The 27,513-nt window shown below is 57.5% G+C and overlaps 3 protein-coding genes across 4 annotated transcripts in view; 1 reads left to right on the top strand and 2 right to left on the bottom strand.

Annotated features, from left to right (window-relative positions):
• Positions 1 to 4,263, top strand: part of UPF1 (UPF1 RNA helicase and ATPase) — a 36,421-nt gene extending 32,158 nt beyond the window's left edge. For both annotated transcript variants that reach the window (XM_060008008.1, XM_060008009.1), the window contains exons 21-24: positions 424 to 585; positions 720 to 937; positions 1,282 to 1,404; positions 2,221 to 4,263. In XM_060008008.1, the coding sequence (XP_059863991.1) occupies positions 424 to 585; positions 720 to 937; positions 1,282 to 1,401 (500 nt within the window). In that variant the 3' untranslated portion in view covers positions 1,402 to 1,404; positions 2,221 to 4,263. The remainder of the gene's footprint in view (positions 1 to 423; positions 586 to 719; positions 938 to 1,281; positions 1,405 to 2,220) is intronic.
• Positions 4,264 to 4,415: 152 nt separating this feature from the next.
• GDF1 (growth differentiation factor 1) lies at positions 4,416 to 6,230 on the bottom strand. The gene is made up of 2 exons (XM_060008010.2): positions 5,904 to 6,230; positions 4,416 to 5,244 (listed from the first exon to the last, which is right to left on the bottom strand). The coding sequence occupies exons 1-2, from the start codon at positions 6,226 to 6,228 to the stop codon at positions 4,457 to 4,459; spliced, it is 1,113 nt and encodes a 370-aa protein (XP_059863993.1). The 5' UTR covers positions 6,229 to 6,230; the 3' UTR covers positions 4,416 to 4,456.
• A 245-nt stretch (positions 6,231 to 6,475) lies between these two features.
• Positions 6,476 to 24,712, bottom strand: CERS1 (ceramide synthase 1). The gene is made up of 7 exons (XM_060008012.1): positions 24,409 to 24,712; positions 21,921 to 22,080; positions 17,334 to 17,514; positions 14,976 to 15,137; positions 14,349 to 14,496; positions 14,008 to 14,117; positions 6,476 to 6,612 (listed from the first exon to the last, which is right to left on the bottom strand). The coding sequence occupies exons 1-7, from the start codon at positions 24,655 to 24,657 to the stop codon at positions 6,570 to 6,572; spliced, it is 1,053 nt and encodes a 350-aa protein (XP_059863995.1). The 5' UTR covers positions 24,658 to 24,712; the 3' UTR covers positions 6,476 to 6,569.
• Positions 24,713 to 27,513: the final 2,801 nt, after the last annotated feature.

The following is a 27,513-nucleotide window of genomic DNA, read 5'->3' as shown; positions in this document are numbered from 1 at the left end:
GCTTTCAGTGAGATCTGCTGGTCTGTCAAGCTTGGTCTTTTTCTTTTGATTGGGGGGTGGCAGGGTGGCAGTGGTAGCATGTAATATGAATATAACATTTGCCATAAAAGGTTTTTTTTTAAGAAATTAGAAATGCATAGCGGTTTCAGTTTTTCAGATCCCCATGGGCCAGTGATTCTCAGAATCCCCTGGGAGAAAAGGTGCCTTCCCAGGCACCAGCCTCAAGGAGGCTATTGGGTGCAGGGAGGGGGAGGGGGTTGAGTTGTGAGATTCTGCATCAGGTGACTTTGCCGTTAGGGACGCACCAAGAAACGCTGGGGCAGACAAAGCAGTGACAGGACCAAACAGACATTTCAGCTGTGGGCAGGCAACAGATTCATCTGGATGCAGTGTGATGCCTGCCGTTCACCTTGTGTCTTATAGGCCGGCCCTCGAACATGTACTTCCAGACCCATGACCAGATTGGCATGATCAGTGCTGGCCCCAGCCACGTGGCTGCCATGAACATTCCCATCCCCTTCAACCTGGTCATGCCGCCCATGCCGCCACCGGGGTATTTTGGACAAGCTAATGGGCCAGCCGCAGGTGAGCACTGAGTGGCATCCCATGGGGAAAAGCAGTTTGGCCTTGGAGTTTGTTCACATCCAGGCTTTGAGCAGGAGTGCTTGTCTGTGAGGCTCAAAACCTCGTTCAAGGAACCCTGGATGGCTGTCTTTCAGGCCGGGGCACCCCAAAAGGCAAGACTGGTCGTGGGGGACGCCAGAAGAACCGCTTTGGGCTTCCTGGGCCCAGCCAGACGAATCTCCCCAATAGCCAGGCCAGCCAGGATGTGGCGTCACAGCCCTTCTCACAGGGCGCTCTGACCCAGGGCTACATCTCCATGAGCCAGCCCTCCCAGATGAGCCAGCCCGGCCTCTCCCAGCCTGAGCTGTCCCAGGTGAGCCCTCTGCCACTTTAACTTGAGACGTCTCACACCCACAGAAAAGTCAGACCAGCCCAGGGAGCCCTCTTCACACATGCAGACCCCGTGACACTTACCCCTAAAGACCTTAGCAGGGGGACTGTAGGTCTAGAACATTCCATCCACAATACTGTCCTGGGTAGCGTGTCTCCAATGGTGAAGTAACCAGTGTGGGTTTCCTGCCACTTAGGCTTGAGGATAGGTTTCCAGATTATTCCCTGCGGCTGGTGATGGGCTGGACGCAGAGCAGGTTCTCAAGCCTGGGAGGGTGAGTGCGCATCCTTCGACTGGGTGCTCATCTCTCCAACCTTGTCTTCCAGGACAGTTACCTTGGAGATGAGTTTAAGTCACAGATTGATGTGGCGCTGTCGCAAGACTCCACGTACCAGGGGGAGCGGGCATACCAGCACGGCGGAGTGACGGGGCTGTCCCAGTATTAGAAGGCAAGCTGGCCTCTGGAGGAGGTCTTCGCTGGGATCTGGACTTGTAGGAAAATTTGGGAAATATGGCAGTCTCAAGTCCTCGAGGGGCCAGTGCATCCTGTCACCTGTCACTCTGGGTCCCTGCACCTCTTCTTAGTGTCTGGGGGATGTGAACTTCATGCACACCGTCTGTGCCACGGTCCTCTCCAGAGAGAATCTTAGAGCTGCTCCTGGTGGGCAGCCAGGAAGTGGACGTACCCCTCGCCCTGATGAGGCAGGTCGTGAGGGTGGCGAGGGCCCCAGCTCCTAGGTGCACGGGTGCCTCGGGGTGCTTCTAGGTGCCCGCGAGGGTCCTGCCTCATGGTTCTCCATCTGTAACAAGGCCGAGCAGGGCAAGCATAGGCCTGGGGCTTGCTCCTCTGCCCCTTCCTGACTGTGTGCACGGAAAACGGGATGCAGTGATGCTGGGAGAAGGGGCCTCATGGTTCTCCATCTGTAACGAGGCCGAGCAGGGCAAGCATAGGCCTGGGGCTTGCTCCTCTGCCCCTTCCTGACGGTGTGCAGGGAAAATGGGATGCAGTGATGCTGGGAGAAGGGGCGTACCGCTGTTGAACAACACAGGCTCAGCAGCCTTAACTCTTGGCTGCCTTCTCTCCGGGTGGGAAGTCATTGGTCTGGGTACCCGGCCGGCCTCTGAGGTTATGTTTAACACATGAGGACGCAGGTGCCAAGTGGAGTCGGGGAGAAAGCCCCGTCCGTGCCTTCTGGGCCAGGCCCGGGAGCTGCCCCAGCTCCCACTTTCTCTGAAGCCTCTTGCCCTCCCTCCCTCCCCAACAGGTGGCAGCGGAAGAGCTAAGCTACGTGGCTTAGTCCATCAGCATCTTATTCTGGGTAATAAAAAATAAAAATAAATGGATACCTGTTTTCCACTGCTAAAACTGAAGCACCACTGTGAGCAACAGGAGAGGGAGAGGAGTACCCGAGGGAGAGAGGAGCCCGAGACAGAGCGAGCGCCCACTGCTGGCACGTGGCGGCGAGGAGACGGAGAAGGGAGAGCGGGAGGTGGGGCGGCCACGGAGGACCGCCCGCCAGCGAGCCCCGCCAGCCCCGCTCGCCGAGGAGCCCAGCGCTCGCCCGCTGCGTCCACACCTGGGTCTGCGACCAGGGCGGAGGGAGGAAGACCCTCATCTCAGAGTAGCCCTTTCCTCTGTTCTTTTCTTTCTTTTTCTCTTTTATTGAAAGGGGACTACGTTTTAGCAGGAAAAACTACGCGTTTCTGTGCTGAGCAGGCTCCTTGCGGTGGCGGCCGTGCCGGGAGAGCCCCTCAGAGTGGGTTCTGTCCACGCTGGCTCTGATATCGCCGCGCTCACAACTGCCTGTGTTCTAGGAGGGTTTTCATTTAAAGAAAATATGGTGGTTTGTGTTTTTCTGTTTGTTTTTTAAAGATTCTTTCAAAGGAGTACTGAAAAATATACTTTCCTGAATTTGTCTCTCAAATCTTAGTGGTGGACCTGGGAGATGCGAGAAGCTTCCAGAAACGAAGTTTAAACATGCCAAAACAACTCAAGATTAGGATCAACACCTGTGACGGGAGGAGGATTTTTTTTTTTTTTCAGTTTTAGCTTCCAGCAGCTTCTCCCTGTACGTCAGGGCAGTGAGGGAGCATGGTCCCGGGCCGGGCAGGCGACTCCGTGGTCTCTGCTGGACTCCGAGAAGCAAAGTGCTTCCCGTGTGCCGTGGACTCGGCCCCGCAGGAGGGGCCTCGGGCAGGACTGGCCGTGAGGCCAGAGGGCAGGAAGGTGGCAGTTCCCTGGCCAGTGGCTCCTTCCCCAGGGTCCTTCCTGAGGATTTGGTGGAAAGCACTAGCCAGGAGGATCTGTCCCCGTTCCCAGGGAGGCTCCCACCGTCGCTGTGGCCAGTTAGGCTCACTGAATGCCCCATCCCCTCTTGTTCCCCCACCCTACCTGACTAGTTTGGAGCCCTTCTACCTGTGGGCACAGTTTTGATGAGGTGGGGTCATTTTAACTTTGGCGGGGAAAGGGGATACATTTCTGAAATAAGTTGGTTCTGTGCCGAAGGGCTTGAAGGAGTTGTCACATCACGTGGTACAAGGGGCCTCTGCCTGGATCTGGGTTGCAACTTGCATTTATTGTTGCTGGTGGAGTCACCCCCAGCTCTTCGCACACCATGACGGGGATTAGCCTCCCTGGCGGGACCTAGTTGGGGACTGTCTAACCCTAACCCTGCCTATCCAGGCCCTGATGACCCTGACCCCCAGCATCCCCCTCCCCATGTGCCTTATCCCAAAGCCTCCAGATTCCAGCTGGTACATGGGAGAGACGGGGGACACACAGGCCACCTTCCTTCTGGCAAGGCCTCTTATTTATTACCATTGCTGTAGTGCTTTCGGTTCCCACTTCTTTTGGTAGCTGCATAGAGTTTGGATAGGTTTTTGCTATGACCCCTTGTGCACTGTCCCCATGGGTGACACACCCACCCACCCTGTTCTGTTCCTTGGAATGCTTTGCCTCTGCTTTGTGCTGTTTGCTTTTTTCTCCACCTTAGCAACAGTTGCTATGAGTCCCCCAAATCAAGAAGCATCTGTACCAAGGCAATGTAACTTTTTGATTTTCGGTCAATTTGTTTTAACTTCTTTTGTCACCAATAAAATCTTAATAAACAGCTCTGCATTCACACTGGGGCTGGATAACTACAGGGGGTGGCAGAGCACTTGGTTTGGGGTTCTGCCTGGTTGGGGGTGGGGGATTCGGAGCCACCTCAACAGCAAAGCTGAGACGGGCCAAACCTGTGCAGCAGGGACGGGAGTTGGGGAATCTGGGCCTACGCAGGGTCAGTTCCTGGGGCCCGTGTACATTAGACGTTGGGCCCCCTAGAGATGGGTTCTGGGAAGGCTGCGCCGGCGGCGTCACTTGTAGGACCTCCACCCACCATCCTGGTGGTCGATGGTGATGGACATAGCTGCTTCCCTCCCCACTCCCAGGTGACAAGACCCGAGAAGGCAGCAGAGCGGACCACGCAGTGTTTATTGTTGCCCTCTCCCGCCCGCCCCCGGTCAGCGGCAGCCGCACTCATCCACCACCATGTCTTCGTAGTGCCGCAGTACCACGTTGTCGCTGTTATCGAAGAAGAGCACGGAGATGGGCGACAGGCGCGCGGGCACGCAGCAGGGAAGGCCGGCGGCGGCGCTAGGGGCGGCCGCGTGCATGAGCGCGCGCAGCACAGCGTGGTTGAGCGCGGGCGTCCCGCCGGGTTCGGACAGCGCGGCGGGCAGCCCGCACTTGCCCTGGCAGTAGTTGGCCAGGAAGCCGCGTGGCGCGATGACCCAGCGGTGCCAGCCCACCTCGCGGAAGCTCACGTAGAGCCGCCGCGCGCGACACGCGCCCCCAGGGCCGCCGCCCACTGCGGGCTCGGCCTCGCGCCGCGGCCGGGCCAGGGGGTGGCACAGGCGCGGGTCGAGGGTCACCAGCAGCAGCGAGGCCTCGGCCAGGCTCGCGCAGGCAGCGGGAGCCCGGGGACGCAGCGCCAGAGTCAGGCGGAGGCTGCGCGGCGCCGAGGTGTTGCGGGCCCAGGCGGCGCCCAGCAGCTCGGCGCGCACCGGCATTCCCAGGGCGGACACCGCCTGGCGGAGCACCACCTGCCCGGGGCCCGCGCCCGCCGGCGCCACGCTCAGCTCCCAGCCGCCCGCCGTCCCCGCCGTCGCCTCTGTAGCCGCGAAGCGCAGCTCCAGGCGGGCCTGGCTCGGGCGCTCGGCTGGCTCCACGGCCGACAGGTCGAAGACGACGGTCCACTCAGGGCACTGTCCCGCAGCTGAGGCGGGCTCCGGGGGCCGGGCGGCCGCGCCTGGGGAGGAAGGGAGAGGGCTCGGCTGGCGCTGGGTCCCCACTCGGTGCCGACCGGCCCGCGAATGGGTCTTGGTTGGGGACAGCGGGGGAAGGTGAGCGACCGGAGCTGGGGGTCGCACCATCTGTTAGAAGGCGTCAAATGGTGTGAAGCGGCGGTGGGTGAGGGAGATGGAGTGGGGGCAGGGCGTCATTTGCAAGGAAGAGGCCCCGACCAGTGTAGGGCGGCCAGCCCGCCGTTGGGGACATAGGCGGGGGTGGGGAGGTGGGGGGGGGAAATGAGCGAACGCATGGGGCTAGTGGGGAAGCGATGCTAGGGCGGGTGGCATCTGCAGGAAGGCATCAAGTGGTGTGAAGCGGCAGAGGGGGTGGGATGGAGTGGGGGCAGGGCTTCAGCTGCAAGCAAGGGGCCCTGCTCGGTGCAAGGGAGCCTGGCCTTCGGATTACTCCCCCACCCCATCCCCTGTCCCGGCAGGTGTCCACGCGGAGGAGCTGAGGGAGTTCAGAGGCCCAGGTTGCTTGCGGGCTGGACGGGGAGGGTGGCGACCCTCAGGGCTCTCCGGCCTTCCTCACGCGCCGCTGGAGGCTCGTGGCGGGCTCGGGGCGCCCAGCGGGGTATCGGCCTCCCAGACCCACGCCCCCAGCGCAGACCCCACTCACCGCGGTCCGGGACGTGGCGCACGATGTTTCCGGCGACCCCCAGCTCCTCCATATGGCACGGCCGCAGGGTAGTCCCCAGGGGCGTCCTCCGAGGGCCCGCCCTGGCCTCCTGGTGGTCCCGGCGGCGGAACAGGCGCCACATGACAGGGGGTACAGGCCGGGACTTGGGGGCGCCCCGGGGCACGTCGGGAAACCCGAGAGCCTGGAGTAGGGCGGCGGCGGGGCCCGGGGGCGCGGGGGCGCGGGCCGGGGGTGACGAGGGCAGCAGCATGGCCAGTAGGAGAAGAAGGACGTGGCGGCCCGGACGCCGGCACAGCGGTGGCATCTTCGTCACAGGCGGCGGCCGGGCGAGTGCTCAGGGGCTGGTGGGCTCCGGGACCTGCGGGCTGGGGGCGGGACCGGGGTCCCTGGAAAGACCTGGGCCAGGTCAGGGTCTCGGGGGGCGTGGCCGCGATCCTGAAGTCGAATAGGGACCAATCATGGGGGCGGGGTCTCGAGGGGGCGGGGCAGGGGTCCCGGGAGTGGCCAGGGCGGGGTGGGTTGCGGCGGGGGCGGAGCCTGATAGGGCCAGGGTACAGGGGGCGAATGGGGCAGCCGCGTGGCTGGTCCCCGAGGGCGAGGTTGGGTGGGGCTGGGTCCTGGGCGGCGGGGCCGGGGTCGAGGGGTTCAGAAGCGCTTGTCCTTAACCAGTCCATTCCTCAGCGGCTTCCTGCGAGCCAGAACCGGCCCAGGTTAGCCTAGGGACCCCGCGCCACCACGTAGCGCCTCCCACCACCGTCCCGCCCTCCTTGCCCTCCTTTTCCCAGCCCCGCCCCATTCTTCCTCCCAGCCCACAAGGCCAAAAGACCCTGCCATCTGCCTGCTGGGCAAGTGGTCCCTGCTCCTTCCTACAATTAAACCCTCCTCTCCCCTCCCCCCTGGGCCACCCGCGGCTGCTGGAGGGCAAAAGTCACCTACCAACCTCTGCCTGATTTAAGCCCATCGCCTGGACCTGGACCAGCGCTTTATCCTCCTCCTCTCCCAGGGAGGCAGAACTGGCCAGAGCCCCCGGCTATCCCACCGGGCAGGCTCCTCCCCAACTACAATGGCCCTACCAGGAAAGGCTTCCCAGCCCATGATTCTCCATCCACTGCCCTCTGTCTACACCTGCCACAGCCCCTTCTTTGCTTCCATGTCCTTAAAACAACTTATGTAGTGTTTTAAAACGAATCAGTACTGTAAGATCCCAGAGAAAGACCCCTAACGTCTAAACAACGTTCATGGTTTGCATATTTCAAACTGTCTACAAAGATGTCTTCTCCTGCACCTCAATTTTCCAAAAATGTGCCACCGAGATCGCTCCCATGTGCACTGATGATCTCCTTAATTCCATCTTCCCTGCCTGTGTTAGTGGCAGGTCTCTGGGGTCCTGACTGGGAAGGGACCTGCACCCTGGGGATCTGCCCAGGCCCACCTTACTGGACTCAACAGGTCTACCCCTGCCCCTCACCGCTATTGCCATCACTTGCTCGGTGTTGTGTCCTGTTTAACTGGCCAGCCTGCTGATGCCAAGACAGCATCTCCCCGCAGTCTTACGGTCACGGCCATTGGCCATTCCTATTCCCACGTATGAGAACTCTTCGTGCCTTTGCACATGGTCCATCAGTCTCTGCTAAAGTGAATTCTACAGTCTAGTTTATGTACAACTGTATTAAGTTTTCTGAGCCAGTAATATATTCTCACGGTCTAGACCTCAGAAAGCATAGAAAACTCACAGTTCAACCGAGCGGCTCCTAGGGATCTACCACCCTTTGACTTCTGTGTATCCTCAGATACTAGCATATGTGCATTACTGTACCCTGCAGCCCTTTGGTTTGTGGAGCACTCTAGCTCAGAGACCGTTCCATATGAGAACATAAAGACTTTCCTGGAGAAGATGGTCTCAGTCACTTTAGTTTGCTCTTCCCTGGGGCTGGAGCCACTGGATGCCCCTTCCTGGGAGCACACCTCCCGCCCTCGGCCCACTTCTCCGTGGGCTGCTGTTTTCTCTCGCTGCCACCGCGGGAGCCCTTTATCTGGGAGATCAGAGATAAGCCCCCCGTGGACCTCCCATCTGTCCTATATCTTCAGCTTTGCCTGTTGGTCTTTTAGACAGAGCAGAGGTGGGGTTCCCAGCTTCTTGAGTCTTCTCATAGTTCAGTTGCTGGACGGCACAGTCTCTCATTTCGACTCTTTGATTGCACAGCTTCCATTTCTGCATCAACATCTTTGATGCTTTGGGAGTTTGCACTGGGGGCTCATGCGAGATAAAGATGGTTACCAAGCAAGCGTCCCATCGACAGTTCTTCCTTCCCTCCCGGGATGCTTCTTTGCTAAAGTTTGATGGGCTCAGCTCTGTTCCCACTGTTTTAATTCCTATACTTCTATAGAAGGTTTAATACCTCCAAGGATCCGTACCCCCGCCCTGTGCCTCTTTATCAGAGCTTTCCTGTGGTGATTCTGGTTTGTTTTTCTGCACAAGCTTCCAAGTGCCCCCTCCCTCCTCAAAAACAGTGTATTTGCGGGGGAGGGGAGTACCCAACTAGGGCGAGACGGCCTCTCTGCAGAATCAGATTTACACTTTTTCGTCTCAGTGCACCACAGCGGGAAAGAGAAAATCAGGACGAGGGTGGAAGCTGCAGGGGGATGTGGGCAGGCAGAGACTCGGGTGGATTCTGGATGTTTCCTTGAGGATAAGGAGGAGAGGGAGAGACGGGGGGCTCCCTAGGGTTTTGCAAGGTTTTCACCCTGAGTTGCCATCAAGTGCGATGGACAAATGTTCACGAGAGGTAGTTTGCGGTGGGAATGGGGGTTGATTCTGGATATTTAGAAGGTGCTTGGAATGTCAAGCAGATGCTGACACAGACAATGGCACTCAGAGGAGCACTGTGAGCTGGGAGAGAAACTTGGAAGTCGGGGTGGATTAAGTGAAAGGGCCCTGGGAGAGGGGGAGGCCAGATGCGGAGCAGGAAGGCACTAAAAAGTGAAGCGGGAGCCCACGTGCCGCAACTAAGGAGACTGCGAGCCGCAACTAAGACCCAGTGCAACCAAGTAAATAAATAAAATACTAAAAAAAAAAAAAAAAAAAGAAAGTGAAGCAGGGAGCAGAGGCAGACTGGCGATTGCAAAAGGAGAGGTTGGGTTGGGTATGGGGTTTCTTTTGCGGGGGTGACAAAAATGTTCTAAAACCGCAGTGATGGTTTCACAACTCTGTGAATGGACTAAAAACATTGACTTCTACACGGCAAATGGGCAAATTGCATGGTGTGTGAATTCCATCTCAATAAAACTGTTCAAAAAAAGGCGGGGGGGAGTGACCACCAGATTTGTTTAGCATCAGTGGAGCGGACAGGAGTGGTCTCGGGGTGGTGGGGGGAAGACCCCAGAGGGAGCTGGGTTCGAGAAGGGAGGAGAAGGGGGTGCTGGGCTGTAAGCGGAGCGGAGAGAGGAGGTTTCTCTTCTTGATCAGAATGTCCCTGAGCAGGCAAAGGGGTGGACATCGGTGGCCCGGGACGGTGGCCTCAGAGGGAGACGGACCATCTACCAAAGCAGCCAGCCGGCACTAGAGGGTGGATGTCCTCATCCGGCTACCCCTGCTTTCCTGGGGACATGGAAGCCAAGTCATCGGGTGAGGGGACAATGGTGAGGACAGTTGGTGGCCGAGGAGAAGGAAGAGTCTCAGGAGATCAGGCACTGCCCAGGCATCGCTGAGGACCCCTGGCCCCCATTAGTGCTGCAGCGAGGACCAGATGTGCGGGTCATGGCTCTTCAGATACAGCGGGGGCAGCTGAGAGTGTCACGGAGGAGAAAGCCGGTGTACGGAGGGGTGGGGTAGCCTCAGGCAGGTCAGCAGACCCAGAGCGGGGTGAGGGCCCCCGATGGATGGCGGTCCCAGCAGCCCAAGAGAACGATGGGGGCTTCAGACCGACGTCGTGACCAGGGTGCAGGGGCCACTGCAGGGGGCCGAAGACAGAGGTCCAGGAGGGGCCCCATGGAGGGGGTTCAGAAGAGAGAACCAGCAGGAGCAAAGAAGGCCTCAGTGCTGCTTTGCCACATGATTTGTTCTCCACTCCGGGGTCCTTCAAAGTGGTTCTCAGTCATTGTTTTCAAATCTAACTGCATTTTCATCATACATGGTCTGCACGATCCTGGTTCTGAGCAACGGAGGTTGCCCCTGGTTTTTTTCAATTTTGAGAAGTGTTCCTGTGCTTAAAAAGAACATCTGTTCTTGCTTCGGAGCTGCCTGATGAGGAACGTGGACTTTACCTCCTGTGGTCCCATCTCGCCACAGTTTAGGGCTGCATCATGAGGATCCTTTCACATCAAAAATTACACCTTTCTCCTCCTGTCTTTTTTTTTTTTTTTTGCGGTACGCGGGCCTCTCACTGTTGTGGCCTCTCCCGTTGCGGAGCAACAGGCTCCGGACGCGCAGGCTCAGCAGCCATGGCTCACGGGCACAGCCGCTCTGGGGCATGTGGGATCTTCCTGGACCGGGGCATGAACCCGTGTCCCCTGCATCGGCAGGCGGACTCTCAACCACTGCGCCACCAGGGAAGCCCTCCTCCTGTCTTTTTACTTACAACTTTTATTTATCCTGGAGTTGAAGTCTTTTGACCAGGTCAGAGATGGATTTATTTAAAAGCCCAGTCGCGTAATTGTCATGATTATTCCACGTGTGTTTATTTGCATGCGCAATAGTTGAGATTCTACCCTCATTCTGCATTACTTACCCTGCTTTTTCTAGCTTTCCTTTCCTGCATTTACTTTGTTGTACCTGTTTTTGCTTCCATTCTCCCCTCTACACCCTAATAGTGTTAACATAAATACTCAATATAGCCCAAAGGTAATGCCCTACCCTCCTGCAAAATGCAAAGCCACCAATCCTGTTTCAATAATATTAAATATTTCAGCTCTAATTTTTTAAAATCTCTCAAATTAGGCGTTAAAAAAATTTTTTACCCAGATATGTATCAATTTCTCTGCTGATCTATCTCTTGGGGTAGTTTTCTGAAATATCCTCCTAGAGAAGATCTGTGAATGGTAAGCCTTCTTAGTTTTTGTTCCTGCCGATATCCTTTTTTTTTTTTTTTTTTTTGGTGGGGATGCTGGGGACCAAACCCAGGATCTCATGCAAGCCAACAGGTTTCCTTTCTCTTGAGTAACTGTTTTTAAACTTGTGTATAAGAGTCCCGGTTTCTTGTTACTTCCTTTCAGCATTTGAGGTGATATCTGACTCCAGTCTTCCAGCTTCCCTCGTTGCTGTTAGTCTGTCACTGTTTCGTAGGTCATCTCTTCTTTTCTGTAGCTGTTTCACATTTCACTATGATGTGTCTGGGGCCCGGATGCCTTTGTATTCATCCTGCTTATGATTTATGTCTTGTCACTTTCTGGAAAAATTCTCAGCATTATGTCTTCTCATGTTGTCTCTCCCTGTCTATCTATCTCCTATTAGGACTCAGCCACATAATTCTTACTATTCTAGCTGTCATATTTTCCATTTGTTTAGGCTGCATCCTAGGTAATTTCTCCGCAGCTTTCAATTCACTGATTCTCTTTTCAGCTGTATCTAATCGTTGGGAGACTTAACATCTATAATAGGTTGAACGGTGGTCCCTAAAAGGATATGTCCACATCCTAATCTCTAGAACTGTGACTGTGACTCTATTTGGAAAAAGAGTCTTTGTAGATGTAATTAAGTGAAGGAATTTGGGATGAGATCATAGTGGTCTAAATCCAATGACAAATGTCCTTATAAGAGCCAGAGAGACCATTTGAAGACAGGAAATGGAGATTGGAGTGATGCAGCCACAAGCCAAAAAACATCTGGAACCCCCAGAAACTGGAAGAGGCAAGGAAGACCTTCAGAGCAAGAGTGGCTCTGCTGACACCTTCATTTCAGACTTCTGGTCTCTAGAACTGTGAGAGAATAAACCTCTGTTGTTTTAAGCCCCCTAGTTTGTGGTACTTTGTTACGGCAGCCCTAGGAAAGAAATATATTTAACATCCAATGCTGTTTTTCATGGTCTCTCATGCCTTTTACATTTTTAATAAACTTTTCATTTTAGAATAATTTTAGATTTGCAGAGATAGCATAAAGAGCTCCACAGTAGCCACTGCCCAAGTTTCCCCGAACGTTAACACTTTATATCTCCACAGTGCATTTATCACAACTAAGAAACCAATGCTAGAACATTGCTATGAGCTAAACCATAGACTTTATTTGAATTTCACCAGTTTTTCCACAGATGTCCCTTTTCTGGTCCAGGATCCCACATCGCATTCAGTCAATCTGAGCTGACGGTTCCTCAGTCTCTTGTTTTCCATGACCTGACGATTTTGAGGTGTCCTGACCAGCTCTTTTGTGGCACATTCCACATTCTCATTGCTTTTTATCCCATCTTGTTTTATACCCAACTGCGCTAACTCTAGCCATCCTTAGGGACCAGGTTCTGCAGGTGGTGCCCATGGGGCCAACCATGGCAGCGTGTCCCCAGTCCCCTGTCATTTCTGTATGGAGTTTGTTCTTTGCCATCCTAGTGGGAATGCTGTCATTTGGGGCTGGAGGCGCCAGCCTCCCAACTCACATTCTGGCTGGACATTCTTGGGGGAGACAGAGCAGGGAGCAGGGTGGAGCTAGGTGGTCTGGCTTGCTCTTTGCCTTGGGCTCTGCGTTTACAAGGACATCTCTAGGAGTTCACTGTTTTACAGCAGAAAGGTCTTTCAGTTTTAGATTTAGCCAAGCAGGTGCCTCCCCAACCTCACCCCTGGAGTTCTCTTTAATCACTGTTTCTTCTGGAAGCCTCTGAGGGTTGGTCAGACTCCTTGGTGAGACCTCACTGACCTCTACGCGCAATTCCCAACTCAGGTTCGCTGGACATCGACAATCCGACACCCTCAAAACTAGACTCCCAACCCCCTACCCCCACCGGTGCACATGGTCCTGCCCTGAGTCCCATCTCGGTAAATGGCAGCTCGAGCCAGAGGTCTTGGGTCATCTTTGAATTTTTTATTTCTATTTCACCTACATCCAAAGCAAGTCTGGTTAGTTCTACACCAGAGTTGGGATCTGACCACTGGGGTGACCTCACCTGCGGCCCAGCCCTCTTGTGTCCACAATCCCTGCTCACCTGCCTGACTCCCCTCTAACCTGGGCGCTGGCTTTTTGGCTGCTCTGGCAATTCCCCCAGTTCTTTGCTCCCCTTCTCATGTCTTTCAAGGAGATTTTTAAAAAATCTCTGCTTCTCTCATCCTCCTCCCTGCCCATTCTGACCCACAGCTCACTGCACTCTGAGCCCACTGCTTCCCCGAAACCATCTTTCCCAGGTTGGTCACTGATGACCTCCCAGGGGTCAAATCAGAGGGTCTGCTGGGGAGCGCCCTGCGAGCCTTCAGCAGCCCCCATCTCAGTGCTGCTCAACCACCCCTCACATTGACTGTGAGGCGCTGCACACCTTGGACCCTGCTGGTCATCCCAACCCGCCTCCATTCACTCCTGGGGCCCCTCCAGGCCAGGGGCTTTGGGCGCCATCTGGCTCACATCCCAGGGCTGGCAGTCCCGAGGCCCCTACCTCCAGGACGGTCGAAGAGGCCCCTTTGGCTCGTCATCCCTACAAATCCCACCTGGGCCCAAACCCCCGGCCCCATCTCCTGCTTGGCTGACCAGTGGTTGCCCCCCTGGACCAGAGGGTATTGGCCCGAACAGAGCCCGGGCTCCCTGGGCTGCCCATGGCACCCCCTCACCGCCCCCTTCCACTGCCACCTGCTTAGAGGTTGCCGTCAGGCCTGGAAAACAGCTGATCCTCAGCACTGGGCTTGGCCCTCACGGCTCCCACCACCGAGACCCTGATTCTCGCCCCTCACCTCTCCACCCCCACCTTCCTCGCTGTCTGTCCTGACAGCATCTAACTCTGTCGCTACGTCGTCCATGCCTTTGTCGCAGTCTCTCTTGTGGATGCAGGCTCCGGGGGGGCAGCGTCGGCATCAGCCTCATCCGCTGCCGTGTCTCCGGGGCCTACCCACAGAGTGCGCTCGATCAGACGGACGTGGTTAAGGAATGAACTAGGGCTGGGGGCCCCTCCACACTCACTCAGCTTTGCTGGGCTTCGGGCTCAGGGCCTCTGCTGTGTCATATTCCCGCACGTCCTTCAGCTCGCGCACCTGGCCCGTCAGCACCTTGGCAGCAAAAGCCACGATGTACTGTGGGAGGGGAAGGCACAGGTGAGAAGAGAGCCCCGTCCCCGACCTCGCTGCCCTCCTGATGGCTGGGTGCTCCTGCCACCGGCCCTTTGCACGTTGCCTAACATGCCCCTCCTCCCTGGGAGTGCGTGAGAAGGGCGTGCACCTGGAGCGCTCCTTGGGGACGGGGACCGGGACAGGACTGGCATCTGAGAAGAAAGGGGTGGCGAGGAGCTGTGAGCGCCAACTCACCAGGAACCAATAGAGGTTCATGAGTGTGAGCAACAGCAGGAGGGCGTTGAAGAAGAAGTAGAAGGGGATGTCAGGCACCGACCGCAGGCTGCAGTAGCTCGTGGCATACAGGACCTTGAGCGGGAACCAGTAGAGGCGGAACCAGAACCTGCAGAAGGGAGGGGCGCGTCGAGGAGGCTGTGGGGGCGAGGGGGAGGGGGAGGGGAGCCCCCTCCCCTTCCCCCCAGTCCCTGTCCTGTCCCGTCTGGACTCATCCATCTGTCCCTGCACATCCTCACCCATCCATGTCTCCTTACCCCACCCTTGTTCATTCCTGCCCAGCTGTCTCCATTCTTGTGCTGTCCTTTCCTGCCCAGCTTGCTTATTCCCAACTCGTGCCCTCTGCTGTCCCACCAGACCCCGCCCACATCACCCTGGCCCTGTCTGGCCCCTCCCACCTCACCAAGCCCCCACCCACCTCACCAGGACCCACCCCTTCCCTGCCCACCCGCCTCTCTAGGACCCACTTCCTTCCTGCTTGGCTCCACCCACTCTCATAAGCCCCACTTCCTTCCCGGCCTGGCCCCGCCTACCTCCACCAGGTCCCCTCCCCTTCCACTAGGCCCGCCTCCTCCCCTGCCGGCTCACCAGCTGAGGCTGAAGCTGAGGCACCCCAGGTCTGCAGCCAGGGCGTGAAGCCGGTGGTGGGATCCTCCGCGGGACTTGAAGTAGACATTGAGCTTGGTGAACTCCAGCTGTACGTCACTGATGTCATGCAGGAAGAGCACAAGGATGCCCACCTTGTGGTACCTGAGGAGGAAATCGGGAGAGGAGAGAGGGCTGGTTACCCTGGGACCCCTACCCGCACCGAGGCTCCCAAGCACAGGCCCCCTTGGCCACCCCTCCAGGCTTCCCGTGGGTCTGTTCAGAGCTGTCCTCCCTGGCCCATCTGCCCTGCCCATCCCCCCTTCACAGGGCTAGGTCAGCAGTAACACCCAGGCTGCACCCGTCCTGTGGCAGCCACACCCCAGGCTCAGGAACCTCCCTGGAAGTGCCCTCTCTGATCCTTCCTCATCTCTGTGACCTCTGACCCTCAATGACCCCTGACCCTCACAGGCCTGGGTCATTCTGTGTCCAGATACCCCACACTTTCAACATGACTGCCTCACTGATGCTCCCAGGTTTGTACATTTAACCTGAACACTGCTGCGAACTGCAGACTTGCCTGGGAAAGGCCGCACCCCCACCAGGATCTGACGAAGGCTGGAGCCCCGTCCCTATCCAGCCTTCCGCCTCACAGCTGCGTGGTGCCTGAGTTCAGCCTGGATGTGGCTGTGCACCTCTGTCACCGTCTTCATGCCCACTCTGCCCTCCTGACAGCCACAGGCTGTTCTCATCCCCTAACATCCCTGGTGTTCCCGGAGCCTTCCTTCACCAACTTTCAGTCTCGGCTCACCGGTCACCCCTGACCACCCCACCTCACCTCACCACCTCTGCAGTCCTTATCTTCCGACTTGAATTTTCCATAGTGATCACCTTCAAACAAACTGTTAGTTCTTTTCTTTCATGGTTTTTTTTTTGTGGGGGGGTTGTTATCTGATTCTACCCTCTAGAGCAGGGCTGTCTAATAAATTTTCAAGAATGATAGGAATGTTCTAAATCTGCATTGTCCAATACAGGAGTCACCAGCCACATACTGGGCTGAGGTACAGAATGTGTGATTTTATTTAAGTTTAATTAAAGTTGACATGACCACCTGTGGCCAGCAGCTACTGTGCTGGAGGGCACAGCTAGTCCAACAGGAATAGAATTTGAGGGGCTTCCCTGGTGGAGCAGTGCAGGGAACACAGTTCAATCCCTGGTCCGGGAAGATCCCACATGCCGCAGAGCAACTAAGCCCGTGCGCCACAACTACTGAGCCCACATGCTGCAACTACTGAAGCCCACGCACCTACAGCCCATGCTCTGCAGCAAGAGAAGCCACCGCAATGAGAAGCCCGCACACTGCAACGAACAGTAGCCCTCACTAGCCACAATTAGAGAAAGCCCAGGCGCAGCAACAAAGACCCAACACAGCCAAAATAAATAAATAAAATAAATAAAAATAAATTTTAAAAAAATGAATAGAATATGAGCTGTATATGTCGTTTTAAATTTTCTTTTTTTTAATTTTTTTTTGAGTTTCCATGTTCAATTTTTATTTTTTTAATATCTTTATTGGAGTATAATTGCTTTACAATGTTGTGTTAGTTTCTGCTGTACAGCAAAGTGATTCAGTTATACATATATATATATTCTTTTTCATATTCTTTTCCATTATGGTTTATCATAGGATATTGAATATAGTTCCCTGTGCTATACAGTAGGACCCTGTTGTTTATCCATCCTATATATAATAGTTTGCATCTGCTAATCCCAATTTCGTTCTAAATTTTCTATCAGCAGCGTTTAAAAAAAAAAGTAAATAGGAAGAAGTAAAATTAATTTTAATAATATATTCCAATTGACTCAGTATATCTGAAATGTCATCATTCAACATGTAAATGACATAACAAAGGGACTGAAAGATATTTTCACTCTCCTTTACCCTTGGAATCAGGGTGGCTTTTACACATACAGCATGCTGTGGTTTGCACAGGCTCTGCCTTGAAGCACTATGACCACGTGTGGTGGCCACAGTGGGCTCTGGAACATAACGTTTTGTCTACTGTGCTCACGGCTGTGCCCCCAGCAGCACCTGCCACATGGCAGGTGTTCAGTAAACACTTGCTTTGTGACCCAGCCAAGGTTGCCATCCAGGAGGAGCTGGAGGGGGACAGATGGGGTGGGGGCAGGTGGTGCCTCTCTGCACCTGTTTTGCCCCATCACGTCAGAATCTCTCTTCAGAAACCTCTCCCACGGACACCCCCATACCCCCCCACCCAGGCATCAGCCTCTGCCCTGTGCCAGCCTCTTGCCACTGCTCACGCCAGTGCCCTCCACCCTCCTGTCCCCTCCTGGACTCACCGGAAGGCATAGGACGAGATAATGAGGACCAAGGTGACCACATGGTGGATGAGCATGACCACTGAGTCCTTGCGCCAGGCATCCAGGTACAGCGTGGCGTAGATGGAATGGCCGTAGAAGCTTCCCTGTAGTAGGTAGGCAACCGCGATGTCCCGTGGTACCGCCATGCCCGTCTTCCAGTCTGGGGAGGGCCAGACCGTGCCGTCGGGGACCTGCAGGGCCTCCAGGACCCGCAGGCGACCCCGAACACTCCCTCAAGCCGCGCATGGGTCCTCTGCATGCTGGGCGTGCCACGCATCTCTGCAGCTGTTCTGGTCGCTGGTTTTCTGTTACCCATTCTCCACCCATCATTGTTTATGAATAGGCATTACCTTTTAGAACAGTTATAGATCTACAGAAAAAGGTGCTCCTGCCCTGAAATTGGTCCTTTGCAGAATTTCCAACTGTGCCCCAGGCCCCCTTCCCCGTCTTCTCTTACCAGGCTCGCTCAAGACACCCGGTCCTGGGTGCCGCCCTCCCAGCAAATCCCCAAACCGATGGAGGCTGCCACCTGCCTTGCTGTGCCGGCCAAGCAGCTGAGGCAGAAATCACACACTTTCCAACGCCCATGAGTGCGGGCTCTCCCGCAGAGCGGGCCCGGCTCCACCTCCCCTCCTGCAGCCACCTCCTGCCCCCTGCCCCTGCACATGCGCCCACCCGCACTCAGGCCTCGTGCCTTTCCAGGGGACATCGCTCCCCCCACCATCTCCGCCTCCCCTCCTCAGTCCATCACCGAGGACTCTGCCCGAATCGACCTAGAACTCCAGACTGTGCCCTGCTGTCTGCGGCTCCTTCTTTGTCCATCCCCCGTAACGGCCTCCCTGGGCTCCATCCCCGGTCTCCTGTCCCTCCCCCTCCAAGCCTCAGTGATCTGGAGCTAGACCCTCAAGTCCCCCTGGAGGCCAGCTATCCCTTAGACGCCTCCTATGCTGCCACCTCAGTGACAGCCCTTCGTCTGTACCCTGGTCCTGCCTGCAACGGAGATCCACTTGGACCTCTATCTGGGGGTCCCTCTTCGGTCCCCACCTCCACTCACTTGCCCTGCCCCCACTGCCCCCACCCTGGTCCAGGTACCGTCATCTCCTCCCAGCGCTGCCCCAGCTTCTCCCGGCCTCCAGAGCCTATTCCCGACTGTCCATTCTCCCCACAGCAGCCTCGATGGCTGTGAATACACAGACGCCATGATCTGGCAAGTCCACTCTTGGCCTGTGCCCAAGGAAACTGAAAACAGGGACTCAAGAGACCCCCGTATACTCATGTCCACAGCAGCACTAGTCACAATCATCAAAAGGGGAACAGCCCAAATGTCCATCAGCAGGTGACTGGGTACACAAAATGTGGTAAATCCACGTTTCGTGTAGCCACATCATGTGGAATATTATGCAGCCCTAAAAAGGAAAGAAGCCTTGACACACACTACAATGTGAATAAACCTCAAAAACATTATGCTGAGTGAAAGAAGCCAGACGCAAACGGGCACATGCAACCACATACCAATGATTCCATGTATATGAAATGTCTATAGAACAGGCAAATCCATAGAGACAGAAAGCGGACTAATGGTTGCCAGGGGCTGGGAGAGGGGGGATGGCAAGCTGCTAACGGGGACGGGTCTCCTTTTCGGGATGATGGAAATGTGCCGGAACTAGATAGACACGGTGCTTGTGCAACACTGTGAACGTGCTAAATGCCACTGAACTGCTCACTTTAAAATGGTGAAGTTTTAAAAGTTGTGGTAAAAATATATATAACATAAAACGTACCACCTTAACCATTTTTAAGTTTAGTAGCACTAGGTATATTCACACTGTTGTGCAACCAATCTCTAAAAGTTTTTCCATGTTGTAAAACTGAAACTCTGTTCCCATTAGACACTCCCTCTCTGTTCCCCCTTCCCCAGCCCCTGACACCCACCATCCTACTTTCTGTCTCTATGGATTTGACGACCCTAGGTGCCTCACATAAGTAGAATCACACAATATTTGTGTTTCTGTGACTGGCTAAAATGGTTAATTCTGGGAATTCCTTGGCGGTCCAGTGGCTAGGACTCCGTGCTTCCATTGCAGGGGGCATGGGTCCAATCCCTGGTCGGGGAGCTGAGATCCAGCGAGCGGCACAGTGCGGCCAAAAATAAATAAATAAAATAGAATGGTTAATTCTATGTTATGTAAAGTTTACCTAATTAAAAAAAATGAAAGACACCTGACAGATCACTCATCCCCCACTTGAACACATCCAGGGCTCCCCAATTGGGCTCAGTAGCAAAACTCACACTCCTGGCTGGGTCTCCCCCCACGTTCCGTGCACAGCCTTGTGGCAGTGCTGCAGTCAGCAGAGGGGGGCCTCCCCACACCTGCCAAGTGTCTCTGTCCCTCTTGAGAAGGAAGGGACGCGGAGGCACCCTCTGTGGAAACGGGACACCCTCTTTTCCACCTATCACACTGGCGAGACTGCTACAGTGGAGAGCACCCCCTCTCCAGCTTTGGGCCCCAGATCTGGGGCAGAGGGAAGAGGGCAGCAGATAATTCCCCATCTGGGCTGCGTCTGCACCTCCCTGCACGTTGTGGGGTGAGGTGGGCCGGGCTCTGTCTGTGGACCTCCAACCTCCTCTCCACACACACCCCGCCTGCTGCTCTGGCCTCTCCATGTCACTCCTGCCTCATCCCCCTCCCCGATCTCCAGGATCAGCCACCTGGGCATCCCACACCCAGCTCCTGGTCTCCCCCAAACCTGCCCCACCCTCAGCCCCCTAGACCCTGGGGCCAGCCCCATCCTCCTTCTCTCTCACACCCACCTATGGTTTGGCAGTGAATCCTATCAATTCTGCTTTCAAAACATTTCTTTTTTTTTTTTTTTGCGGTACGCAGGCCTCTCACTGTTGTGGCCTCTCCCGTTGCGGAGCACAGGCTCCGGATGTGCAGGCCCAGCGGCCATGGCTCACGGGCCCAGCCGCTCCGCGGCATGTGGGATCCTCCCGGACCGGGGCACGAACCCGTGTCCCCTGCATCGGCAGGTGGACTCTCAACCACTGCGCCACCAGGGAAGCCCCAAAACATTTCTTAAATCAGCCACTGCTCTCCCCACCACAACCCTGTCCTGGGCAGAGCACACCGGCTCCTGCCCTCAGCCCCACCCTTAGGTCGTCCTGTCAACGTCCCCCCTCTGCTCGTGGCCCTATGGTAAAGACCCCCACTGCTCCCACCCCACCTGATTGGGCTCCTTGCTGCTTCTGATCAGCCAGTAGCGTGTCTGTCCGACAGTGGCCTTTGCATTTCCCATCTGCCCCAGGTTCCTCCCAGTCCCCACTCAAAAGTCACCTTTGGTGGGACCATCCCCATCCCTGTAGAAAATGCCCTCCTCCCCACCTCCTAGACACCCCACATCCCATGCTCCTCTGCTCACTCAAGTTTCCTCATCTGCACTTATCACCGTTAACAGATTTCTTGTTTCACTTTAACAGATATGTCACCCCAAAACACAGGGGTGGGGGGCTTTCTCTGACCTACTCACAGTTGTGTCAGCACAGCACCTGGTACACAGTAGGTACTCAGTAAGCGTGCCTGCAGAGAAGCAGCTAACTTGCAAGTGTGTTATCACAGCATAATTTATAAGCAGGAACCAGAGGCAACTCCATGCTCGAAACTTCAATTACAGAGAGAGAGTTCAATTACAGTTCATTCTCATAAAGGAAAATTGAATGACAGCTCAAACCTCCCCTCTAGGGATTTATGACACGGGAAATGTGCGTGTGTTACACGGGAAAAGTGGCCATGTGGGCAGCATGGTCACAAGACAGACAGGTGCAGCGCAGGGGTTCCATGCCCAGCTCCCTGGTGCCACCAGGAGCCCTCCCAGGATGTTTATATCACACGGCAGGAAACACGTCCATGTGTGTCCCTGATACACGGTCTGGGTGGTCAGCACAAGAGTAGAGAAGCCTGACCCCTCGTCGTAGACTGAGTTTTCTACATCGGCCTGCCGGTTGGTAACAGAGGACACTGCAGTCAAATTCCTGCCCATCCCACCCAGGGCTCAGGCCTTGATGACACCCACGTCGAATCCAATCAATGGATGCAGCCACTTCTCACCACCTTTATCTCCTTGCCAAGCTGGTCCAAGCCACATTGGTCCCTTGCCTAACCCCTGGGCCCAGCTCCCCTCCTTACCCAAGATTCATCTGTCTCCACATGGCAGCCAGAAGAAGGTTTTTTATAATCCACAAACCCATCCCATTTAGGACGAAACTCAAGCTCCTGCCATCCTCCTTTCGTCCCCATATTATCAAGCTCATGCAAGCCCCAGGGCCTTTGCACGTGTTGGACTGCTTGCCTGGGCCCACACAAGGGGTCCCCTCCTCTAGGATGTTTCCCTGAGTCCTGACAGGGACAGGTGCCCCCTTTTCTGGCCCCAGGGCCCCTTCATCGCCCTTGTCTCAGAGCAGACATCCAGCATGGGATGTCTGATGAGTGTCCAGCTCCCCCATGTACCCTTCTCTGAGTTCAGAACAGGGCCCTCCCCCAACCTGCCCCATCCCTGCAGGTCCCCTACCATAGAAGACGGAGGGTGGGTCGTGAAAGAAGGGGTAGTCAGTGCCGAAGAGCAGGTAGGTGCTGTAGCTCCAGGCGCCCAGGTAGAAGAGAAACTTCCAGGCGCTCTCAGGCATCTTGGCGGCATCTCTAGGCTGGAGGCGGCACCGCTTGGCTAGGGGCTACGGGTGAGAAGGCGGGCGGCCATCAGCACTGGTAGCCAAGGGCCGCTCCTCCAGGGTAGGGAAACCAAGGCCCAGGGACTCCCCAGGCCAGGCAGTGCCGGGCCCGGTACCCACAGCCTCCTGGAAAGTAACCAGAGCCCACGTGTACCTGCCAAGGGCTAAACTTAGTGCCCAGCTGTCCAGCCGCAGCCGCAAGGGGAGGGGAGTGATGGGGGAGACCTGGGCGGAAACGTGAGGGGAGGCTGTGAGGGGAGGAGGGGGACACGTGGGTGTAAAGCAAGGGAGACCAGTGGGGTCAGTCCAGGGGACTGGGGGGCTTGGGGGGGGGAGCTAGGGGTATGACAGAGAGGAAGAAGGATTAAAGAGAAGACTTGGAAGGGGCAATGGGAGTGAACTGGAGGGGAATATGGGGGCATCCGGGGGAACATGGGGGGCTGGAACCCTAGCAGTCCCCATGCGGGAGGAACTTGACGGGAGGGGGTGCCTCAGAGGAGGAATTGGGGAGACCAGAGAGGAACGGGGGCTGGGGAAGATGGGGTGGGTAGGTGGGGGAGGACATGGGAACTCAGGGGAGAAAAGGAAGAGAGGATGGGGCAGAGGAAGAAAGAGGGTCAAGGAAAGGACACCGCAGATGGGGGGACCTGAGGGGACAGCAGGGAGGGGACAAGAGAAGTGGGAGCATGCAACGGTGAGGCATGGAGGAATTTCAGGGACCCAGCGCCCCTGGAGTCCTGGGGGCAGAGCCTCAATCTCTCTGGGGGCGGGGCTCCAGAGCTGCCGGCCAAGCCCCGCCCCCCTCCCCTAGGCGAGGCTGAGGGGGCCGGAGCACCAACAGTCGCTATGGAGACAGCCAGAGCCAGCTCCGGTAACCCCTGGCAACCACACGACTGCCAAGAAGATGAGCTTTGGAGAACGAGGCAGCCCCTCCGCCCGTTTCTTGGGAAGGGCGAGCCACGAACTGGAGTGAGTGCCCAACGTCCAGGGATTCTAAAAGTGAGGGGCCCGTGACCTTGCTGTCCCCCACCCAGCTCCCTCAGGAACGTGGGGAGGAAGCCTGCTCCACCCTGGTAGTCCCAGAGCAACCATATCCCCCTCCTGGGCTCTGGCCCTCGTCCTCCTGGACCTCCCACTGCCCAGCTGGAAACTGGGAAGGTGGGGGAAGCAACAAAGCAAGATTGGGACCAGGGCTCACCTACGGAGGGGCCATAGTCATGCCTGCCTCCCCCTCCCTGGAGCAGCGTGGTGGCTGCGGTCTCTAACCCCCATGTGGGTCATATGGGGGTGGGAGTGGGGACAATGGCAGCCAGACAACACCCCATCCCTGACTTAACAAGGGCCAGCCTCTGCCCAGCCAGCAGAGAAAGGCCCCTTTGTTGGCTCCAGGCACTCTGTCCCTGCACCCCCTGCCACCTCCAGTCAGACGGGCGGAGTGACCCCAGCTGGTCCTCAGGGAAGTCACAGCCAAGCTTGGAGCCCAAACGCCTTCCAACAAGCTCCCATAGCAGCGACCCCTCCCCAAGGATGGGAGGGAGGCCAGGCGCCAATGTCACCCCACAGTCACTCTCCAGCTGGGGAGGTGGCCTTCCCAGGCTCGCCGGAAACTGAGCAATTCGGTGGCGACCCCTTGGAGCCCGCACAGTCCAGCTTCGCAGACCCAGGCCGTGCCACCTCCCCCCAAAGGCTGCGAACACGGCGTGGCCAGGGAGCCCAGGCCTTTGCATCCCTTGATCGGAGGGTGGCGCTGACTCCAGACAGACGAGCGGCAGCGACTGGGCAGCTCCTGCCTCTTCCCGGTCGCAGCGGACGAGCCAGTCCCGCCGCCGCACCGACCCCGGACACCGATCCGGTTCCGAGCGCGCCCCAAGTGACCCGGAGGCGCAAGGCACACGCAGCCCCTGTGCGCCGAGCCTTCCCTGCCCGTGTCCTCCGCTCTTCTATACCCAGCTCCGCTAGGTCCGAAAGAGTGCGCAGCAGACAAGGCCCTCCCACCGCCCGGGGCCCCCTTGTCCCGCACTGACCGGACCTGTTCCCCCACATCTTGAGCATCCTACCCTTGTCAGGGTCCCCACGTTCCAGGCTTCCCCCAGCCCGGCCACACCCCCACATCCACTCGCAACCCCACCCCGCCCTGGCCCAGAGGGGCACGCGGCGGCCGAAGATTCCGCGTCCCGAGCTCCTCCAGCCTGAGGCTCGCCACGTTCCAGTCACCCTGGTCCGCGGAGACACAAAGGGGCGCGCGGCAGCCCTGGGTCCCCGCCCCGGACTCCCTAACATCCCGGCCCCCCAGCCCGGGACCCCCACGTCCCAACCCCCAGCAGCACTTACCCGAAAGAGGCGCGAAGTGGCCGCCGAGCGCAGCGCGGTCCAGCCGAGTGCGCAGAGCGCCAGCAGCAGCAGCTCAGGAGGCGCCAGGTGCGCGTGCTCGGCCAGGCCGCGGCGCGCCAGCCCCCAGCCGCAGTCCGCGCAGCCCCGCGCAGCCGCCAGCGCACTGCCCCAGCCGCGCTGCACCAGCTGCGCGTAGCTAGGCATGGGCTCAGGCCCCGCCGGACCCGCCGCGGTCCCCGCCGCCGCCATGCCGCCCGCTCCCGGTCGTCCCGGCAGTCTGCGCCCGCCCACGGTGGCCGCCGGAGCCGCGCGCCCCGCGTCACGCGCCGCAGTTGGGCCGGGGGCGCGCTGGCCGTAGCCCGTGGGACGGAGGGGCGGGGCCAGTGCTAGCTCCGCCCCGCAGGGACGCGGGGCCGGGGCGCGCAGGAGCTGGGTCCCCCGGAGGCAGCAGCGGCGACCTCGGGCGTACAAGTCCTGGCGTTGTCGCGCCGCGTCCTGGAGGCGGGCCAGCGATCTGGCTCATTTTCCAGTGGAGGAAACCCAGGCGCGGGGGAGGGGGGAGGGGGGCGACCGGGGGGTGGAGGGGGTGTCTGCCTGGCGCCCGCCTGACCTGAACCCGAGTAGGGCCGCAGCGGCCCCGTGTCCCCATCCCTCGTCCTCGCTTGGATGCCCTTGCCCATCCTGGGCTCCTTCACCCCACCAGGCTGTGTCCGCAACACGGGGCAAGGTGAGCACCAGTAAGCCGTGCCCAGGACCAGCGATTCTCTCTTTCCCAGGCCCTCCAGCATGCTTCTCTTGCCCTGTCCCACACTCAGGCCTCACCATCCCCCCGCTTGAGGGCCACCTGCTGCTCTCTGTGACCCTGAGGACCTGGCAGGCCTCCCTGAAGCGGGTTAACACAGGCCTTCAGGGAGGCCAAGGGAGTGAGTGCCCATGTGGGGGAACTCAGGCTGGATCAAGACCATCACTTCATTGGGACCACCCCCCATGATCTTCCACTGTACACCGACCACGACCTGTGTCCAAAGCCCCCAATGGCCATCACCAAAGGCACCGGTCACCTCTTGGGGACATCGTTTCGCCTGCCACTGGTAGCCCTCATCCCAGCCCCAGGACTCCCGCATGCCTGTGCCCGCCCTTCTCCCCATCTAGGAGTCCTCCCACAGCCTTCCGAGGTGGGGGGAATCAGTGTGTGCCCTGCAGGAGCCAGGCTGGGTTCCATATGGCCACCAGCCTGACCTGACCTTCAGGTGCACAGGTGAAAACAGAAAGGGGGGGTCAAAGGGGCCCTCATCCCTCCTCCTTTCCCTCACCCTCTGTCCTGCAGCAATCCAATTCTCCCCACCTTCAAATGTTCCCAGAATCCAGCCACTTCTCTGCACCTGTACAGCCTTATGCGACCCTCGGCCACCCTTGTGCCTCCTTCCTAGTGTCTCGGCCTCCTCCTTACCCTGCTCAGAGGCCAGAGGAAACCTACCTGTCCCTCCTCTGCTCACAGCCCTCCATAGCTCCCATCACACAGAGTAAAAGCCCATCTCCTCACTGTGACCCACAACCTATCCTCACGCCCTTCTCTCTCCATCTTTCTCCTTCCGTTCCAGCCACACTGGCCTCATAGCTGGAGGTGGCTCTCCAACACCCCAAAGAGTCCTGCCTCAGGGTCTTTCACCGGCTGTTCCCTCTGCCTAGAATGCTGTTCCCCCAGGTATTGGCAGGGCTCCTCCTTCACCAACTTCAGGCTTTACCTACAAATGTCACCTGCTTGTTGCACCTCCCTCATCCCCCCATCAGTCTTCTCCTTGGCACTTGTCACCATCTGTCCTGCTGTACCTCTTACTCATTATTTTTGAATGTGCACTCCATGTGGGCAGGGGTTCATCTGTCCCGTTAACTAATGCCACAGCCAGCGTGGCAAGCAGACGGGGGCTAAGGGGTCCCGGGCTGCTGGACATGCCCTCATAGGTCCAGTCGGGCCTGTGGGGCAGCCCTGTACCATCCCAACCACCCACCTCTGCCCTCCCGCCCAGGCACTATCTGGTCACTATGGCACCCATCAGTAATGGGAGAGGTGCCCCCAACCACCAGCCCCAGCCCAGCCTCGAGTTTCATTTTGGCAGGGCCCACATAGGAGGCTGCCAATGTGTGGGTACAGAGCGGAAACAGAAAGTGGCTCCTGGTGCTGGCAGCTGAGAAACAGCTCCCAGGCACCAGGGGTTCAGTGAGGGGCTGCCGAGGTCCCAAGGATGGCACCCATACCCTGCCCCACCTGAAAGGGCAGGCCTCTTCCCCAGGGAGCTCATCTCAGCCCTCACTCCCCCTACACACCACTGCCCCTGACTGATGCCCCTGCCCTGGGGCATCCGCGCCAGGCAGGGAGGGGCTGGGGGTGGGTCCTGATGCTGGGGGTCCCTTGCTCTCTGTCTTGTCTTGGCAATCAAGCACAGGGTTTCCCAAGGCCACCTCCGAAGCCAGGCTCTCGGAGCCCAAGTATCTTTCTTTCCCCACCCAGACACTGGCCCAGAGACAGAGCCCTGTCCAGCTCACTGAGTCCAGTGTGGCCTCAGGGTCTTTGCACAGGCTGTTCCTACTGCCCAGGATGCTCGTCGCCCCAGAACCTGTCCTGGCAGATCCTTCTTCTTGTTTTGGTGGACACAGCTCAATGGTGACCTCATCCCAGAGGCCTCTGCCATTCCCCTCCCTCCCTCTGTTGTTTAGCTTTCTTTTTTTAATAAACGGATTGATTGGCTGCGTGGGTCTTCGTTGTTGCGTGTGGGCTTTCTCTAGTTGCGGCGAGCGGGGCTACTCTTCTTTGCGGTGCACTGGCTCCTCATTGCGGTGGCTTCTGTTGTTGCGGAGCACGGGCTCTAGGCACGCGGGGTTCAAGGAGTTGCAGCACATGGGCTCAGTAGTTGTGGCTCACGGACTCTAGAGTGCAGGCTCAGTCGTGGCACACAGGCTTAGTTTCTCTGTGGCGTGTGGGATCTTCCCAGACCAGGGCTTGAACCCATGTCCCCTGCATTGGCAGATTCTTAACCACTGCACCACCAGGGAAGCCCTTAGCTTCTTCTTATCGAGGGGCGCTCACTATGCATTTCTCTCTCTGGG

This window comes from Delphinus delphis, chromosome 3 (genome assembly GCF_949987515.2).
Source record: "Delphinus delphis chromosome 3, mDelDel1.2, whole genome shotgun sequence".
Classification (NCBI taxonomy): Eukaryota; Metazoa; Chordata; class Mammalia; order Artiodactyla; family Delphinidae; genus Delphinus; species Delphinus delphis.
Note: the sequence above shows the minus strand (reverse complement) of the source record. Positions and strands in the feature narration are given on the sequence as shown.

Coding starts and splice junctions, on each gene's coding strand:
- GDF1 (XM_060008010.2), bottom strand. CDS start 6,228: ATGCCACCGCTGTGCCGGCGTCCGGGCCGCCACGTCCTTCTTCTCCTA. Junction 5,245..5,903: donor GCGCCACGTCCCGGACCGCG/GTGAGTGGGGTC, acceptor CTTCCTCCCCAG/GCGCGGCCGCCCGGCCCCCG.
- CERS1 (XM_060008012.1), bottom strand. CDS start 24,657: ATGGCGGCGGCGGGGACCGCGGCGGGTCCGGCGGGGCCTGAGCCCATG. Junction 17,515..21,920: donor CCCACCCTCCGTCTTCTATG/GTAGGGGACCTG, acceptor GGCCCTCCCCAG/ACTGGAAGACGGGCATGGCG. Junction 15,138..17,333: donor ATCTCGTCCTATGCCTTCCG/GTGAGTCCAGGA, acceptor TTTCCTCCTCAG/GTACCACAAGGTGGGCATCC.